Here is a 16,767-nt window from a genome sequence, read left to right as displayed (position 1 = left end):
ATGGTTACCTCTTTGATGAGCTATAGCAAGAGCATTCTTTCGTGATATTTTAGTGTTAACGAATATTAGAACAGTGCATAGAATCTTTTCGAACGCACTAAGAACAACGAAATAATGCTCTACGCCTGTTTACACTAAAATAATTTGACATATTGGGGTTAGAATGAGCATTCGCTCGTTTGATGTAAATGCACGGTTAGAGAATCAGTAAACATTTTTAACAGTAACATTCTACTTTCCAGGACATTTACCATGTGACTGGGCCGTTAACAGAATTACAAATTGCATATATGTGCCGAGAGACGCTCACCGGACTATCGTATCTACACAGTATGGGCAAGATGCACAGGTTAGTTCTGAACTCAAACTCAAACTCTAGAAGCACGTTTGAATCGTCATAACAGTTTTAACATTTACTACAGACTAGCTTTCCGCCCGCGGCTTCGCCCGCGTTTTGAAAGAAAAACCCGCATAGTTTCCGTTCCCGTTGGATTTCCGGGATGAACCCTATCCTATGTGTTAATCCAATTTACCCTCTATATGTGTGCTAAATTTCATTGTAATCACTAATCGGTTCAGCAGTATTTCCGTGAAAGAGTAACAATCACACACACATCCTCACAAACTTTCGCATTTATAATATTAGTAGGATTCGGAAAGCAAAGAATGGGCAATAAAACTACATAGTTGATCTTTTAAAATCATGTAAATATTGCATTTTAATTTTACATAATATTATATACTAAAACCTTCCATGAGTATCTATTAAAAAAAGAAAATATAAAAATGCGTTGCATAGATTTAAAAATCTAAGCATACAGGGACAGACTACTAGCAACTTTGTTTTATTCTATGTACTGATAAAAATGAGCGTGTGCTCACACGTGTCAGAAGTGAAACTTATTTGGCAAAATCGTCGCCTTACTCTATGACTTGACGGTATTGCCATGACGCGACCTTGAAATTTTACTCTCAACGCGCCTAAAGAAGAAGAAAAATATATTAATGAATTAATGAATTATTCACAGGGATATAAAAGGTGCGAACATACTGCTGACGGAGTGTGGTGACGTGAAATTGGCAGATTTCGGTGTGTCCGCGCAAATAACAGCAACGATAAATAAACGGAAATCCTTCATTGGCACGCCGTATTGGATGGCGCCTGAGGTGAGTTGCATCGAAATTCGTTTAGCCCTAAAAATTGGTATAAGTCATGTCGTAGAAGAGAAAGTTTTGCATGGTGATAATTTTAAGTCCAAAGTCACTGGATTTTTTATATTCAAAAGTTATTTGTCTGATTTATGTTTATTATTTATCTGTTCTATTTTGATATGTGTATTTTGATTTTAAGTAACTCATATTATCACTTGTATTCCACATAACTTCTTTTAGAGGCACTTTTTAGGGTTCCGTAGCCAAAATGGCAAAAACGGAACCCTTATAGTTTCGTCATGTCCGTCTGTCCGTCTGTCCGTCTGTCCGTCTGTCACAGCCGATTTACTCGGAAACTATAAGTACTACAGTGATGAAATTTGATGGGAATATGTGTTGTATGAACCGCTACAAAAATATGACACTAAATAGTAAAAAAAAGAATTGGGGGTGGGGCCCCCCATACATGTAACTGAGGGATGAAATTTTTTTTTTCGATGTACATACCCGTGTGGGGTATCAATGGAAAGGTCTTTTAAAATGATATAAAGTTTTCTAAAAAACATTTTTCTTAAAGTGAACGGTTTTTGAGATATCAGCTCTCAAAGTCGTAAAAAGTATGTCCCCCCCCCTCTATTTTTATAACTACGGGGTATAAAATTCTAAAAAAAATAGAGGTGATGCATGCTAATTAACTCTTTCAACGATTTTTGGTTTGATCAAAGTATCTCTTATAGTTTTTGAGATAGGTTGATTTAACTGTAATTTATTATATTTGCTGCTACGGAACCCTTTGTGCGCGAGCCCGACTCGCACTTGGCCGGTTTTATTAATTGTCAAAATAGGCTATTTAATGTTTGTATGTACATAAAAGTGAAAATGTATTATTTTATTTATTTGCAGGTAGCGGCGGTCGAGAGGAAAGGGGGTTATAACCAACTCTGTGATATATGGGCTTGCGGGATAACAGCTATTGGTATGTATTTTATGTACTAATATTACAAAAGAATTGTAATAATTTCAAGTTAAAGAAAAATAATTACAATATGTTGTAATGCCTGTTCTGTGTAATAAAATCAACAACTACTTTGATGCATAATTTTGCGACAATTATTAACAGAGAACCTTATTCATAATTCTATATTTACGATAATGTTTTTCTCTAAATAAATAATAATTATTAATATTATTCACAGAATTAGCAGAACTCCAACCGCCCATGTTCGAACTACACCCGATGCGTGTACTATTCCTTATGTCCAAATCGGGATTCAAACCCCCGCAACTGAAAGAGAGGGAGCGATGGTCGCAACTGTTTCACGCGTTCCTTAAACTTGCACTGACTAAAAACCCTAAAAAACGACCCACCGCTGATAAGTTACTGCAGGTATGTGTAAAAGAAAAAATGAGGGTAGAAACAGTTTGTACATTATGTGGGTAGTTTGATATAATTATTATAAAAGATAGTAAGAAAAGGCTGACGGTGGATAAGTTACTACAGATTGGTTTAAAAAAAATATCAAATCCGGGGTAGATAGAGCTTGTAGATTATGTGGGTAGTTTGGTTTAATTAATATAAGGAAATTAAGAAAATGCTGACGGTGAATAAATTGTTAAAACAGTTGCAATTAAATTGTTTTAACATGTAGGTAGGCATAAAAATTATTGAGGGTACATAGAAAGTGCAATTTATGCATATGCATACTTACTAAACATAATATGGATATACTTATTGGAGGCCCATTGCCCAGTTTTCTTATGAAGTATACAATTTTGAACATTACTGCTACGATGTAAGGTGTTTATTTCAATGAATATTTATAAAATGATTTTTATTATTATAACTTTTCAGCACGCGTTCTTCCAACAAGACAACATGAGTAAGCGGCTTGCTATAGAACTATTGCAGAAATATTCGAACCCGCCGAGCCACTGTAACAGTCAAGAGTTGGACGAAGACGGGGTATGTGCTTGTGTTTATACGTTTTATTTATATAACTGTCCTGGGTTCGATTCCCGGTGGAGACGAAGAAAAAAAAATGTCTCGGTCTGGCAGGACACAGAAGGCTGATCACCTACTTATCCCTAAAGAAAATCGATCAGTGAAACAGATGTATAATGCATCTGCCCCTTACCCCACTAGGGGACATGGGACTTCACTTATATTATTTACTAACTTACGTGAACGCACGAGTGCGTGCTTTGACATTTACCTATCAATTTATATAAGTAAATAAATAAATTTGTTTATTGGAACACTTTTTTGTGCGGTAGCACAAAAAAGAGTTTTTTTATGTTGGTAAACATAAAAAAAACTTGATCTAAAAGAATACTGCACGGATAGTCTTCCTTCATTCCCTTCCATTACTTACTAGCTGTGCCCCGCGGTTTTACCCGCATTGCTCCGCTCCTGTTGGTCTTAGCGTGATGATATATAGCCTATAGCCTTCCTCGATAAATGGGCTATACATATAACACCGAAAGAATTTTTCAAATCAGACCAGTATTTCCTGAGATTAGCGCGTTCAAACAAACTCTACAGCTTTATAATATTAGTATAGATAAATGACTGTAATATGTATGTCTGTATGTCAGACGGTGCCGAACGTGCCGCAACGAATAGCATCAAAGCACACGGGCCGTCGCCGCGTGCCCGACGCGCAGAGACATCGCGCCAGGTGATATATACTTACACTTACATTACACTATACCTGCACTTACACTTACACCTACATTACACTATACACTACACTTACACCTACACCTACACTAACACTTACATTTGCATTATGTTACACTACACCACAGAATACATAATAGTAGCTAAACGCTAAAGAACGGACACTCTCCGCCTCCCACCAAAATTAAACACTTACCTCACCCCGCACGATCAGGCTAAAAATGGTCCACATTTTTCTGCAAGGACGATACGCAACGAAGATTGACAACATTAATCAAATTGACTTAAAGTAATTTATTATTTTGGATTTGTGATTATCGTTTTTCGTAGAAAATGGTTAGGTATTGTGCTGTTTACGGATGTATTTCATCAGAAAACCGCGATTTTTTTTTACGCTAGTCACAAATGTGCCAACCATAAAGCGTTAACACACACATTTGCAGTCTCTACAGTGTGACTGTCATAAACACTGCTAATTTGAAATGACCACTCTCTTTATAACACACATTAACACCATGTAACCTTTCCACATTTACATTTCAGCGTATACGAAACCATATCACACTTGAAACTACAAAATCTAACAAGACTTTAATATAATATTTAGTTTAATAGCATTCAAATACTTTACAAGTGAATTATTTTTAAAGCATATAAAAAATTCTAGACGGCTATTCGACTAGGCGTAGTCCCGGTATGGCAAAAACACACAGGTTCAAATCCCGCCTTTTGATAGATTATATTCATTTTAAATTTCTAATATATCTTCTAATATATTTTTTATTTAAAAAATCAAATAAATGCTTATTTGTTTTTATAATTTTCCAGTCTACACGAAGACCATCGTCGCTCCGGCGCGTACGACGATTCGCCGATCATAGATCTAGACGCGGACGATGATCTAAGTGTTGCCTCCATGCCGAAAGTGATCAATTTTAGTGCAGATCTCAATAATAGCGGCGATACTGTTAAACGGAATGGTAAGAAAGAGAGACAAAAGAAAGAAAAATGTGCGCGTGTACTAGTGTACACACGTAAGTGAAACTTCTTTATGAGCTTATTTTTCAAAAAATCATTTACTATATGCAACTTTACAGAAATACGTCGAATCACGTGGTAGGGATAAGAAAAAGATGGCGCGTAACGGAAAACAAAAAAATGTTACACTAAATTTTTTTCCAACCCCGATGAAGAAGTTTCACTTCAAAAATTATTTCACAACCTCAAACATTTATTTATTCAATTAGACTTCTTATAAAAGCACTTTTGAATTATCATAATATGTTTAACGTTTACCACCGATTCAGAAAGCAGTATCTATAGAGAAGAACCGACAAGAAACTCCATAGTTATTAATTCACAAAGACGGAAATCACTAAATATGTTTAGTAATAAAAAAGAGCATGTGTGCCCAGAACACGTGTCAAAATTGAAACTTTGAAAATATTCTAAGATAAAAAATATCGTCGACTTACTCCCTTCCCGACCTTTACTCACAACGCGCCTAAAGAAGTTTAAATTAAAAAATAATCAACAATATCTTCAGTGTTTTTGAAATTATACTTCAAGATTTATTAAGCTATTGCATAGCTTCTATCGCGGGCCTTGAGCGCGGGGACCGAATCCAGAAATTCCGTAACGAAAAAACCTCACGCTCCCCACTCCGACGGGCACGGAGGTGTGGCTTGAAGGCATAGCATGCAATAGCTTTACCGCGGCAGTCCCCGAGTGACACACGTCTTTTTTATTTGTATGTTTAATATTTTTAAATATAACGTTTTCAGCATACCACAGACAGACGAGCGAAGAATGGAGCGTAGCCTCGTTAATGACATGTCCAAAACACAATCCACTAACGCAAGAACTGTCCGATACAATATCGACGAGTGAGAAGTAAGTACCCTCATTTTTTACAAATAAAACGCTTGTACACGTATATTATTTATATTTTACTCTTTTCATAGCAAGTGGTGTCGGGTCGTCACCGGCGATGATATATTGAGAATGAGTTTGAGGTATTTTTTTTATTATTGTTTATTTGTTTGTCGTTAGGCAAATTTTTTGAGGTGTTCCAAATTTTTGGTTGGTTTTTGTTTTTGTGATCTTTTTTTGGATTTGGAATTGGTGGTTTTTTTCTGTTTTAGTTGTCCGTGTGGCGTTGTGTTTATAAGTGTTTGAAGAGCGTTGTTTTTTTTATATAGTGGAATTTTGATAATTTTTATGTGAGGTAAGAGTAAATATGTAATCGAATTACATTAAAACCTTATTTGGAAGTTAGTATGTGAAAAGAATGTCATGCTATACACAAAAAGAGTTTTTATCTGTATTTGAAAATATTATACATACATAAAGCTTTTGATATAGTGACAGAATCAACTATGTATGTTAAAGTACAGACTTACAAGCTGAAAGGTAATTTTCTATAGTTTACTAGTAATTTACTATGAATTCTAGCATATATTTTTGAATTGGATTAAAATAGAAATATGCATGTATAGAAAAATCAATCAAATAATATTCGGGGTGTCACAAGGGTATGTTATAGGTCCTTTGGTATTCCTTATTTATAACAACGTACAAATCACTTGAAACACTTGTAAACATACTTTATACGTATGGTATGGATGTGTGAATGTGAAATTAGCACAGATATTAGATTTAACAGGTCGAATATTGTGTTTATTGCATGTATATACAAATCTCAGATATTTAATTGTTGACATTGTTAGAATTTCTGAAAAGTCTATAATTTACCGATTAATATGTACGAAAAAGAGCGTGTGTGCCAAGCACGCGTTTCAGAAGTGAAACTTCTTTGCCAAGATTCAAAGCTACCAAAATCGTCGCCTTCCTCCATGACGTGACGGTATTGCCATGACGCGACCTTTAAATTTTACTCTCAACGCGCCTAAAGAAGTTTCACTTCTATAATTATTAAAGGTAGTCAACAATTAATATATTATAATATGTAATGCATTTATTTGTGTATGTATGGCTTTTTTAAATGCGATGTGTTTGACTTACATCAACAAAACACAAGCAACGATATACTACAAATTTTAACTGAATACATAACAATGTTTCTTCTACAATAACATTTTCTTTTGAAAGAGTGACAAAACATAACACTGAAGATTATTACTTGCTTACATTTACACTATATACAGGGTGTACCAAAAAGTAGTGATGAACGGAAGCTGAGAGGTAGAGGACCTAAAGGGCTATCCGAATCACCCCCATGTATGTTATGCGATTTTTCGTATTTTCGGAGTTATGACGTTTTTTTCAATTTTTCACCTATCGCCGAGTACGATGATATTTTCACTCATGCTGACGTCAATGATTGCGGAAGATGCTTGATTTTTTTTGTGTGCTAAGCTGAAAGATAGGCCAATTCAGTATGGTAACATTTACTATCGTTAGATCTTTGAATGGAATAAAAAAAAGAATTAAATGGCAAGAAAGATAAAATTACCCAGTATGTTCACCACTTCAAGGGCCCGTAAAAAAATAAAATCACATAAAAAAAGTTTTCCGTTTGACTTTTAAAAACTTGCTCTATCTATCAGATAGCTACCCTGAAAATTTCATTTAATTATTCAGAAGGCTTCAATCGAAAAATTTAAATCTAAATGTGGTAAGTGCAAAAATTGAATTAACTTGATGATCATTAAAACCAATAAATAGGTGTTTAATTACCAGAAATTTTTAAAATAACCTCGCTGTTGCTCAATGCAAGTGCGACATCACCGTAAAAAGTTGTCTTTTGAATGTCTGAATGCCCTTTTATCATTTTTAATGGTTTCTTCTGCTACTATGAATTTCCGGGTTATTTCGTCCAAATTGTGACATTTTCTCAAGTAGCCGAGGTCTTTTTAGTATTCTCATTGAAACAAATCAATGGGGTTTAGGTCGAGGGACCGTGGAGGCCAGGCTTTAAGGCAGGCATCACCGGCGCATGCGCAGGCTGCAACGACCAATCCATCTTTCAGGGTATCTTTGCCCTTTAGCCTGGCCTGCACGGTCCCCGGACATAAACCCTATTGATTTTTTTCCTTGGGGATACTACAAAGACGAGAGACTGCCACAATTTGGACGAAATAACCCGGAAATTCATAGTAGCAGAAGAAACCATTAAAAATGATAAAAGGGCATTCAGACATTCAAAAGACAACTTTTTACGGTGATGTCGCACTTGCATTGAGCAACAGCGGGGTTATTTTAAAAATTTCTGGTAATTAAACACCTATTTATTGGTTTTAATGATCATCAAGTTAATTCAATTTTTGCACTTACCACATTTAGATTTAAATTTTTCGATTGAAGCCTTCTGAATAATTAAATGAAATTTTCAGGGTAGCTATCTGATAGATAGAGCAAGTTTTTAAAAGTCAAACGGAAAACTTTTTTTATGTGATTTTATTTTTTTACGGGCCCTTGAAGTGGTGAACATACTGGGTAATTTTATCTTTCTTGCCATTTAATTCTTTTTTTTACTCCATTCAAAGATCTAACGATAGTAAATGTTACCATACTGAATTGGCCTATCTTTCAGCTTAGCACACAAAAAAAATCAAGCATCTTCCGCAATCATTGACGTCAGCATGAGTGAAAATATCATCGTACTCGGCGATAGGTGAAAAATTGAAAAAAACGTCATAACTCCGAAAATACGAAAAATCGCATAACATACATGGGGGTGATTCGGATAGCCCTTTAGGTCCTCTACCTCTCAGCTTCCGTTCATCACTACTTTTTGGTACACCCTGTATAGTGCTTTTATTTGAATTAAAAGCAAACATGGTTTTGTTTTGTATGAAATCACAAAATTAATACATAATCGAACTTATTTAATACTATTTATAACATTAATATCAATTCTATAGAGTTTATTATTAAACATTCTTTCGTTAATTGTATGTAAGAGTTTTAATCGCATAAGGTTGTTTCTTATACTTGAAGTTTGAAAACAACAGTAACTCATAGTTATAAATTTCTGTTAATCAAAGTATATTTAACACTATTAACATTGATAAATTGGTAAATTTTATTGTAAAAATTATTATTTGAATTCACGTACAGTCAATTATAATAATTCATTTATTCAACATCATTGGTCCACTTATTAGTAACAATATTCTTATATCTATGTTAGTAACAATACCAAAATTAATACATCATTTATTATATTATACATTTACATTTTATATTATTACTTTAAAGACATGTAAACAACGATACATAACGTTATATATACAAGTGCCTTAATTCAACAAAAATGAACTCTAACACAACGTGATAAAGAACATTTTGTGCTTGGCAAGTGTTTTGTAAGTTATTTCTCTTGTTTTAGGAGCCTCTTGCAATATATTGATGAAGAGTTAATGCTCAGGTAAACGATACGCATGGACACGCTGATTTTTTTATGTTTATATATTTTTTGTATGTATGTATGTTGGTGGGTTAGTTGTGGTTTTTCGGTCATATATCGACAGATTTTATGGGTTGTTGGTTTACGTGTTTGAGAGTAGTTTGTTTTTTCATATTAAAAAAATTGACAGTTTTAATGAGTCAGGGCAGTTATAAATAATAAATACTAAAGATTTATTGAATAAACAGGTTATATATTGTAAAGACGGATATGAGTTAAGGAAAAATGAGATTTTTATAATTCGGTAGCTTAAAAATTGGAGTAGGAGAAATCTGTCGTTATATGATAGGGTTTGTAGCAATGCATATTGAAATAAAGATGTATTTGAATATCTTGTTATATTATAGATGCTTTTTGCATAATGGTTTTTTTCGAACGGATTTTATTAAGTTTTATTTTTACTTTGCGATTTTTTTAATAATTAGTCGTATATTATGGTTTATATGTGTAGAAACTGTGCATTTATCACGCATGTATTTGTGTACAATTTTGATTAAAATTTACGTAATTAGAGGTAGTAGTTAAATTAACCATATCGTAAATTTGAACCGACTTTATATAAAGAAAAAAATATATCTTTCGACTATCACTTCGTGTCCTGCACCACTTGTTATTTGACTAATGAAACTGCCTGATACAGTGTTTAACACTACCCCGGCTTTAAACGCTAACAGCACTGCATCAACCCCAGCCTTTCTCCCAAAATATACCAAGAACTACCATATTCTACCATCTTCTACCATTCACAGGGCAACACTCCCGCTCACAGCGGACACGGCCGCGATACAACAAGCTGGCAACACTGGCCTTTCTATACACGACCACCATTTATCGCAATGTATACAATTAAAGCAGAACTATTTAAATAATTCAACGACGAATGTATACCAGAGTCTGACTAGCTTCCAAACTCCCATGGGGGCGTCCAGTGTTTCTATAGACGATCCCTTATGTAGGAAAATGGGGGATAGCGACATTATGTATGTCGATCAGCAGGAATCTGATACAGTGGCCAATTCCCCTCAAAATAGAAACGCGAATTGCGAATGTGGGCTCTGTCCCAAACCAGAATCTAAAGATGTCAACACTTTAAGTGACTTACAAAGATCCGTAGCACCAAAGTGTTCCTGCGATGCGTGTAATTCAAACGGAGATATACTAAGCTATTACAGACACTGTTCGAATCAGAATCGAGACTCGGGTATAATATACTGCGAATCGTGCAAGAAACAAAAGATTTCCGTGTCGAATTTCCGCGCGTTGCAAATCGCGAATCGGTTGCAGATTTCCGATTCGGGGCATCTAGAAAACGGGGGGACGGACGAAGAGTTGTGCCGGAAAATCGATATGAGTCTGGACATGGACGATAAATATGAACATCGGAAACGGCACAATCGGCACAATTCCGATTCAGTGACGGCAGGAATCGATTTGAATCAATTCTGTCAATGCGATATGGAGGGTAGTAAGAGAAAAACGTCGTCGGTCGATGAGATTTTCAAGATGGTAGATGAGGATGCTGCGAAATTGGAGGTTTCTGACGAGCAAGTTAAGAGTCAACGGCAGAGGAGCCTTTCGGATAGTCAGAGGGATAAAGCGAAGGTGGAGGGAGAGGGTAAGTTCTTTTTTTTACTTATATACTAGTGATCCGCCCCGGCTTCGCCCGTGGTACATATTTAGTATCCTATATCCTTCTCCTGGCTCTAAACTACCTTCCTGCCAATTTTCAGCTAAATCGGTTCAGCCGTTCTTGAGTTATAAGTGGAGTAACTAACACGACTTTCTTTATAGATAACTAGCTATACCGCGCAGTTTTATTCCTGGACGAACGACAAGATCTAGTATTTCTAGTATTTTTATATTTCTATATCTCACTAGCTTACCGCCCGCGGCTTCGCCCGCTTTGTCTAAAACCTAATAAATTATATACTAAAACCTTCCTCTTGAATCACTCTATCTATTAAAAAAAAGCGCATCAAAATCCGTTGCGTAGTTTTAAAGATTTAAGCATACAAAGGGACATAGGGACAGGGAAAGCGACTTTGTTTTATAGTGATTTGTTATTCTGATATATAACCTATATTCCTGTAAAATTTCATCCAAATCCGTGCAGTAGTTTTTTTGATATATGATTTAGGTTTTGCAACTTCTGGATATGTTATATCGAACTTGTCTGTCAGTTAAATGAAATTCAAGACAGAAAGTGTTAAAATTTTATAATTTTTCCAAAAAAATATATTATAGTTTACGGGGCAGGTGGTCTTAAATAAAAACGAATCGTAGGTACATCATATTAAGTTTTTATTGTTTTAACATTTCACGTTGTGCTCAATGATATTATAAATAAAAAGTGCAGATAGGAGGCCAATTAGCCACAATTTACTTCTGTTGTCTCTTTCGCTCACGATAGTTGAATCATGCCATCTCACTTTGATGTCTAATCGTGTGTGCGTTAGTGTGCCGTTTTTGAAGATCGGATGTTGTGTTGGTAACCTGTCTACACCTTTTTACTTATAATTGCGTAAACACAATCTCTATATGTTTACGGTTATTTCGCAAACACAATATTTCTGATTCCAATAAGTGCTCTGCTGGCAATGGCCCTTGATCCTGGAAGGGTCGCAGACCTCTTTGCACTTCCAATCGCACTCGGCGTCGGTTATACAGGGGGGGTAATAGTTTGACACATCTGCTGTAAAGAGAGAATTGACCATTTTAATAGGACATTTTGACGTGACAACGTCTTATAATTCGATAGAACCAGCTGCACGAAAAAACACAACTCATGCGGCGTTACCTCGCTCTGAGGCGTTCCATGTAAGGCTTGAAGTGCAAGCGAGAGCGCGGAACGAGCGACAAAGAAGCACAATCGGACGTTGTCACGTTCAACTATCGTCAGTAAACCGACTTTACAGACAACCAATTTTTTTTAGGCAGTTTTGCCTCACGTAAAACCGATTTTAGGCGTAGCGACAGCATGCGTCGTTTATTTGCACTAGTGTGTATGCTGTTTCACATCTGCCAGACGTTTGGTGACGGCTCATACTTTTTCTCAGAATTTAATAAAATTTATACTAATATTATAAAGCTGAAGAGTTTGTTTGTTTGTTTGATCGCGCTAATCTCAAGAACTGGTCCCATTTGAAAATTTTTTTCGGTGTTAGATAGCCCATTTATCGAGGAAGGCTATAGGCTATATATCATCACGCTAAGACCAACAGGAGCGGAGCAATGCGGGTGAAACTGCGGAGCACAGCTAGTTATTAATAACTAGAAAACTAGACTACTTTCAAATTGCCAGAACTAAAACAAATACAAGTCGGCAAAAATACAATTGAATTGAGAACCTGCTACGCTTAATTCAGAACTTTTCACCGTGTGAACCGATTTTGATGTTTCTTTTTTTATTTGATAGCTGATGGTCTCCCGTATGGTTAAATGTGGTACAATTTAATAAGTCAGTTCAATAAGAAAAATACCCCACTTTAAGATAAAAACTTGCCTGGAAGAGATCACTCTTTAGTGATAAATCCGCCCTCTGTGCTAGTCTAGCTATAAGTTTTAGTTTTAAGTAATAATAGAAATATGTATACTAGCAAAGTAAAGTGTAATAAATAAAAACTTGTATAATAATAATATAATAGTAATATAAAAAATACTAATACTAATTAATAAATAAAATTAAAAACCTGGGTCACAATACACGGCCAGTAACATTGTAGCGAAGAGGAAAATAATTATTTGTTGCTTCATTTTGAGTCTTTCAGATTCTTCTATATACTGAATCTATTACCATCCCATTACTATATATAGCATATCTTTAATTTATAATCACACGATTGTCTTTGAAATTTACGACCATAAAGATTTATAATGCGCAAGAAAAATAAAAATATTACACGCTCTTCATTCGATCGATATGTCGATTCGATACACCTGTCTAAAATAATCTAAATTTGTATATATCAATACGTAAACAAATATAAACTCAAACTCAAACATTCATTTATTCAATTAGACTACTATTTAGTAGCACTTTCGAATCGTCATTACATAGTATTTTTAACATTTACCACCGATTCGGAAAGCAGTATCTATGGAGAAGAATCGGCAAGAAACTCCATAGTTGCTCTTTTAAAATAATGTCAATAAATTTACATAATATGTAACTTATATCTAACTACATATATAGAAAAAAATATTAAATCTAATATCTAATATTTATTATAAAGGCGAAAGTTTGTAAGGATGTATGGATGTATGGATCTTTGTTACTCTTTCACGTAAAAACTACTGAACCGATTACAATGAAATTTAGCACACATATAGAGGGTAACTTGGATTAACACATAGGATAGTTTGTATCCCGGAAATCCCACGGGAACGGGAACCATGCGGGTTTCCCTTTGCAAACGCGGGCGAAGCCGCGGGCGGAAATCTAGTAGTTGATAATTGAGAGTTTTCTGTTGTTTTTGCGAGCGTAGATTAAATAGAATTTAATTAAAATAGTACAAAGGTTTACATTTAGGTATATGATAAAAAAATGCTATCATCTAGACTATTCACTAATAAATTAATTACTTAATTAATAATATTATAAAGCTGAAGAGTTTGTTTGACTCATTAATCTCAGGAACCACTTTTCCGACTTGAAAAATTATTTCGGTGTTAGATGCCCATGCGGTAAAACGGCGAGCTATGCGGCGCGGGGTGCAGCTAGGTAGCTTGTAATATAGGTATAATAGTTGATAACCTAATATCGTAGATAATAATCTAATGAGACTTGAAAGGTCGTCTCATGGTACCGTCACGTCATCCAGTACGGCGACGTTTTTGGTATCTAGAATCTTGCGAAAGAAGTTTAACTTCCGACACGTGTGCTGGGCACACACGCTCTGTTTTTCATTATTACATAAATTCAAAAAAGTGTTTGTTTCATTGTCTATCTTACACATAGCAAAGGATATTATATTTTATGGTATAAATCTCTATTTTTTTTTTGTGTGTGCAATAAAGCATTCCGCGCGCGACTTCGCCCGCTTTGTCTAAAACTTAACAAATTATTTACTAAAAACTAAATCTAGAACCACTCTATTCAAAAACTCTGTCAAATTTCATACCGCACTTGGCCAGCGTGGTGGATTATGGCCTAAACCATTGTTTCTCTTTACATGATGATGATGATGTTTTTGTTATTCTATATTTCTAGTACATATTTAATTAAGTTTAAGAAGATTGATGTCAACCATTCCTAAGGATATAATTGACATATTTATCTCTAAACAACCCCTGATAGCCACCACATTTTAGTGTTTTTTTTAAAAGTGAAAACTTCTTTAGCGGCGTTGAGCACTTTTTCTGTAATGGGTATAAAATCTTAAACTCGCGTCAGGACACGTGACCTGATCGAAAAAGCGTAAGACGGATGGATATCAAACATGCTCAACGTTAATAATCAAGTTTTCACTTCTGCCGGCACTCCCGGAGTGCAACCCGTCTTTTTTTTTGTATGAGAAAAAGTTTGGCTGTTATTATCAAGCGTAAAACTCGTTGCTCGCCCTGGCTGCGCCTGAATGTGAATTTTTTTTGTAGTTTCAAATTTTTAAGACTTATTATATTATAATGCAAGCGGAGACAAAACCTGGAAAAAATACGTGTGGCACTCGAGGACTGCCGCGGTAAAGCTTATTGCATAACATCGCATCGCTGTGCCGGTTGGAGTGGGGGGCGTTAGGTTTTTTCGTTACGGAATTTTTACATTCGGTCGCCGCGCTCAAAGCACGCGAAAGAAGCTATGCAATAGCTTAATAAACCTTAACTAGAATTAGTTCTTCAAGTTATAAGTGTATAGACCTTGTACCTCATTTGTACTTATCATCTACTACCTTTCCGCCCGCGCTGTCTAAAACTTAACAATTTTCTATAAAAAAAGAGCGTGTGTGCCGCGCACACGTGTCAGAAGTGAAACTTCTTTGCCAAGATTCAAAGATACCAAAATCGTCACCGTACTCCTTGATAAGTCAGTATTGCTTATGATGCGACCTTGAAATTTTACTCTCAACGCGCCTAAAGAAGTTTCACTTCACAAGCATCAAAATCTGTTGCCTAGTTTTGAAAATTTGAAAATAGGTAGGGACGTATAGACAGCGAAAGCATTTTTGTTTAGTGATACGTTCAATAAATTCAAATTCGTTTATTCATATCGACTGTAATTATATACCAATGAACGGTTCGAGACTGCCATCTTTGCTAAGGTACCGAGTAGGTATCCTGTATAAAAATACCAGTTCATTCCCCATATAATTTACTAGCTGTGTCCCGCGGTTTCATCGCATTGCTCCGCTCCTGTTAGTCTTTGCGTTATGATATATAGCCTATAGCCTTCCTCGATAAATGGGCTATCTAACACCGAAATAATTCAAACCTTGGTTAAAACTTATTCGTCAAATGATGTATAAAACTACCATTTTAGAAACGTATTCTGATTGTCCGTAGGTATTTGACAGTTTACGCGACATTTTAATATTATCGTGTAATACTTTATTGGACGGATAAGTTTTAACCAAGCATTGAAAAATCGGCCCTAAATGAATAAAACAAACGTCTCATTTTCATATATTATGTATATATGTATATTTATTCAACATGTATTGTACATATTATATATCTGGTATGTAGAATACGCCGCATGTACATATGCTCGTGTTGAAGGCATCAACAATGCTGCACGTGCCCTTGATTTTATCCGGCCTGCACACGGACTTGCATTTTATGTCGCACTCGAGGTCCGAGCCGCAGTAGGGGTATTTAACTGCAAAATATATAAAATTCTTTAAAAGTAAAGATATTAAAAATCACCTAAAACTTGGCAGAATTAAACCAAATAAATGGGATATTGTACTTCAACTTGTCACAACATTTTTTTTAAATAAATAAATCTTTATGGCGAAAAATTCAAATTAGTACAAATTATATATTTTGGTAATTGATAGACTGATTCTTGAGAAGGGTTTTAGTATAGAATTTGTAAAATTTTCTACAGAGCGGACGAAGCCGCGGGGGAAAGCTAGTAATATAAAATATATCTTACTTTTAGCGTTAGCAACTGCCAACAACGCTGTGAAAGCGAACAGTAAAATAACTAAGATTTTCATTTTTCACAAAATTTTCTGCTGAAATTTCTTTGACTCTTATGTTTATTATGCAGTATTGTATTCTACTAGAGCCTATTTATATAGGATTCATTTGAAAGGCATATAAATAATAATCTGATCACCGTTACATTGTTTTTCTAATGCAATAATATTTAATAATAGAAATAATCGTGATCACCGTAAATTTTATTTTCCCATACGTCAAATGGTTATTTAAGATTTAAATGGCGAAGAGGACTGTTTATGTTATCATCGTGTTTATTTTTATGTGGTAAATATTAAATATGTTTGTGTTCAATAATCGCGTTCTTATCGAATCATTTGTAATTATTTGCTCCCCGTGGTTTGAA

At 35.0% G+C, this 16,767-nt stretch overlaps 1 protein-coding gene and 1 long non-coding RNA gene across 3 annotated transcripts in view; one reads left to right on the top strand and one right to left on the bottom strand.

Annotated features, from left to right (window-relative positions):
* hppy (MAP4K3-like protein hppy) overlaps positions 1–16,767 on the top strand; it is a 56,073-nt gene that overhangs the window by 25,162 nt on the left and 14,144 nt on the right. Inside the window, exons 3-12 of one of the 2 annotated variants that reach the window (XM_090117314.1) lie at positions 243–349; positions 1,029–1,167; positions 2,056–2,128; positions 2,349–2,539; positions 3,005–3,115; positions 3,748–3,830; positions 4,661–4,812; positions 5,617–5,725; positions 9,186–9,224; positions 10,013–10,878. In XM_090117314.1, the coding sequence (XP_089973440.1) occupies positions 243–349; positions 1,029–1,167; positions 2,056–2,128; positions 2,349–2,539; positions 3,005–3,115; positions 3,748–3,830; positions 4,661–4,812; positions 5,617–5,725; positions 9,186–9,224; positions 10,013–10,878 (1,870 nt within the window). The remainder of the gene's footprint in view (positions 1–242; positions 350–1,028; positions 1,168–2,055; positions 2,129–2,348; positions 2,540–3,004; positions 3,116–3,747; positions 3,831–4,660; positions 4,813–5,616; positions 5,726–9,185; positions 9,225–10,012; positions 10,879–16,767) is intronic. The other variant, XM_090117316.1, reaches the window with a different exon arrangement.
* On the bottom strand, positions 15,808–16,655 carry LOC149896930 (uncharacterized). The gene is made up of 2 exons (XR_016458289.1): positions 16,354–16,655; positions 15,808–16,074 (listed from the first exon to the last, which is right to left on the bottom strand). It is a non-coding gene; the product is annotated as an uncharacterized LOC149896930 (long non-coding RNA).

Source organism: Colias eurytheme, chromosome 27 (genome assembly GCF_061535395.1).
Source record: "Colias eurytheme isolate Ceu_HAF_F1 chromosome 27, ilColEury1 Martin Lab GWU primary, whole genome shotgun sequence".
Classification (NCBI taxonomy): Eukaryota; Metazoa; Arthropoda; class Insecta; order Lepidoptera; family Pieridae; genus Colias; species Colias eurytheme.
The sequence above is the reverse complement of the archived record's forward strand: the minus strand, read 5'-3'. Positions and strand labels throughout refer to the sequence as shown.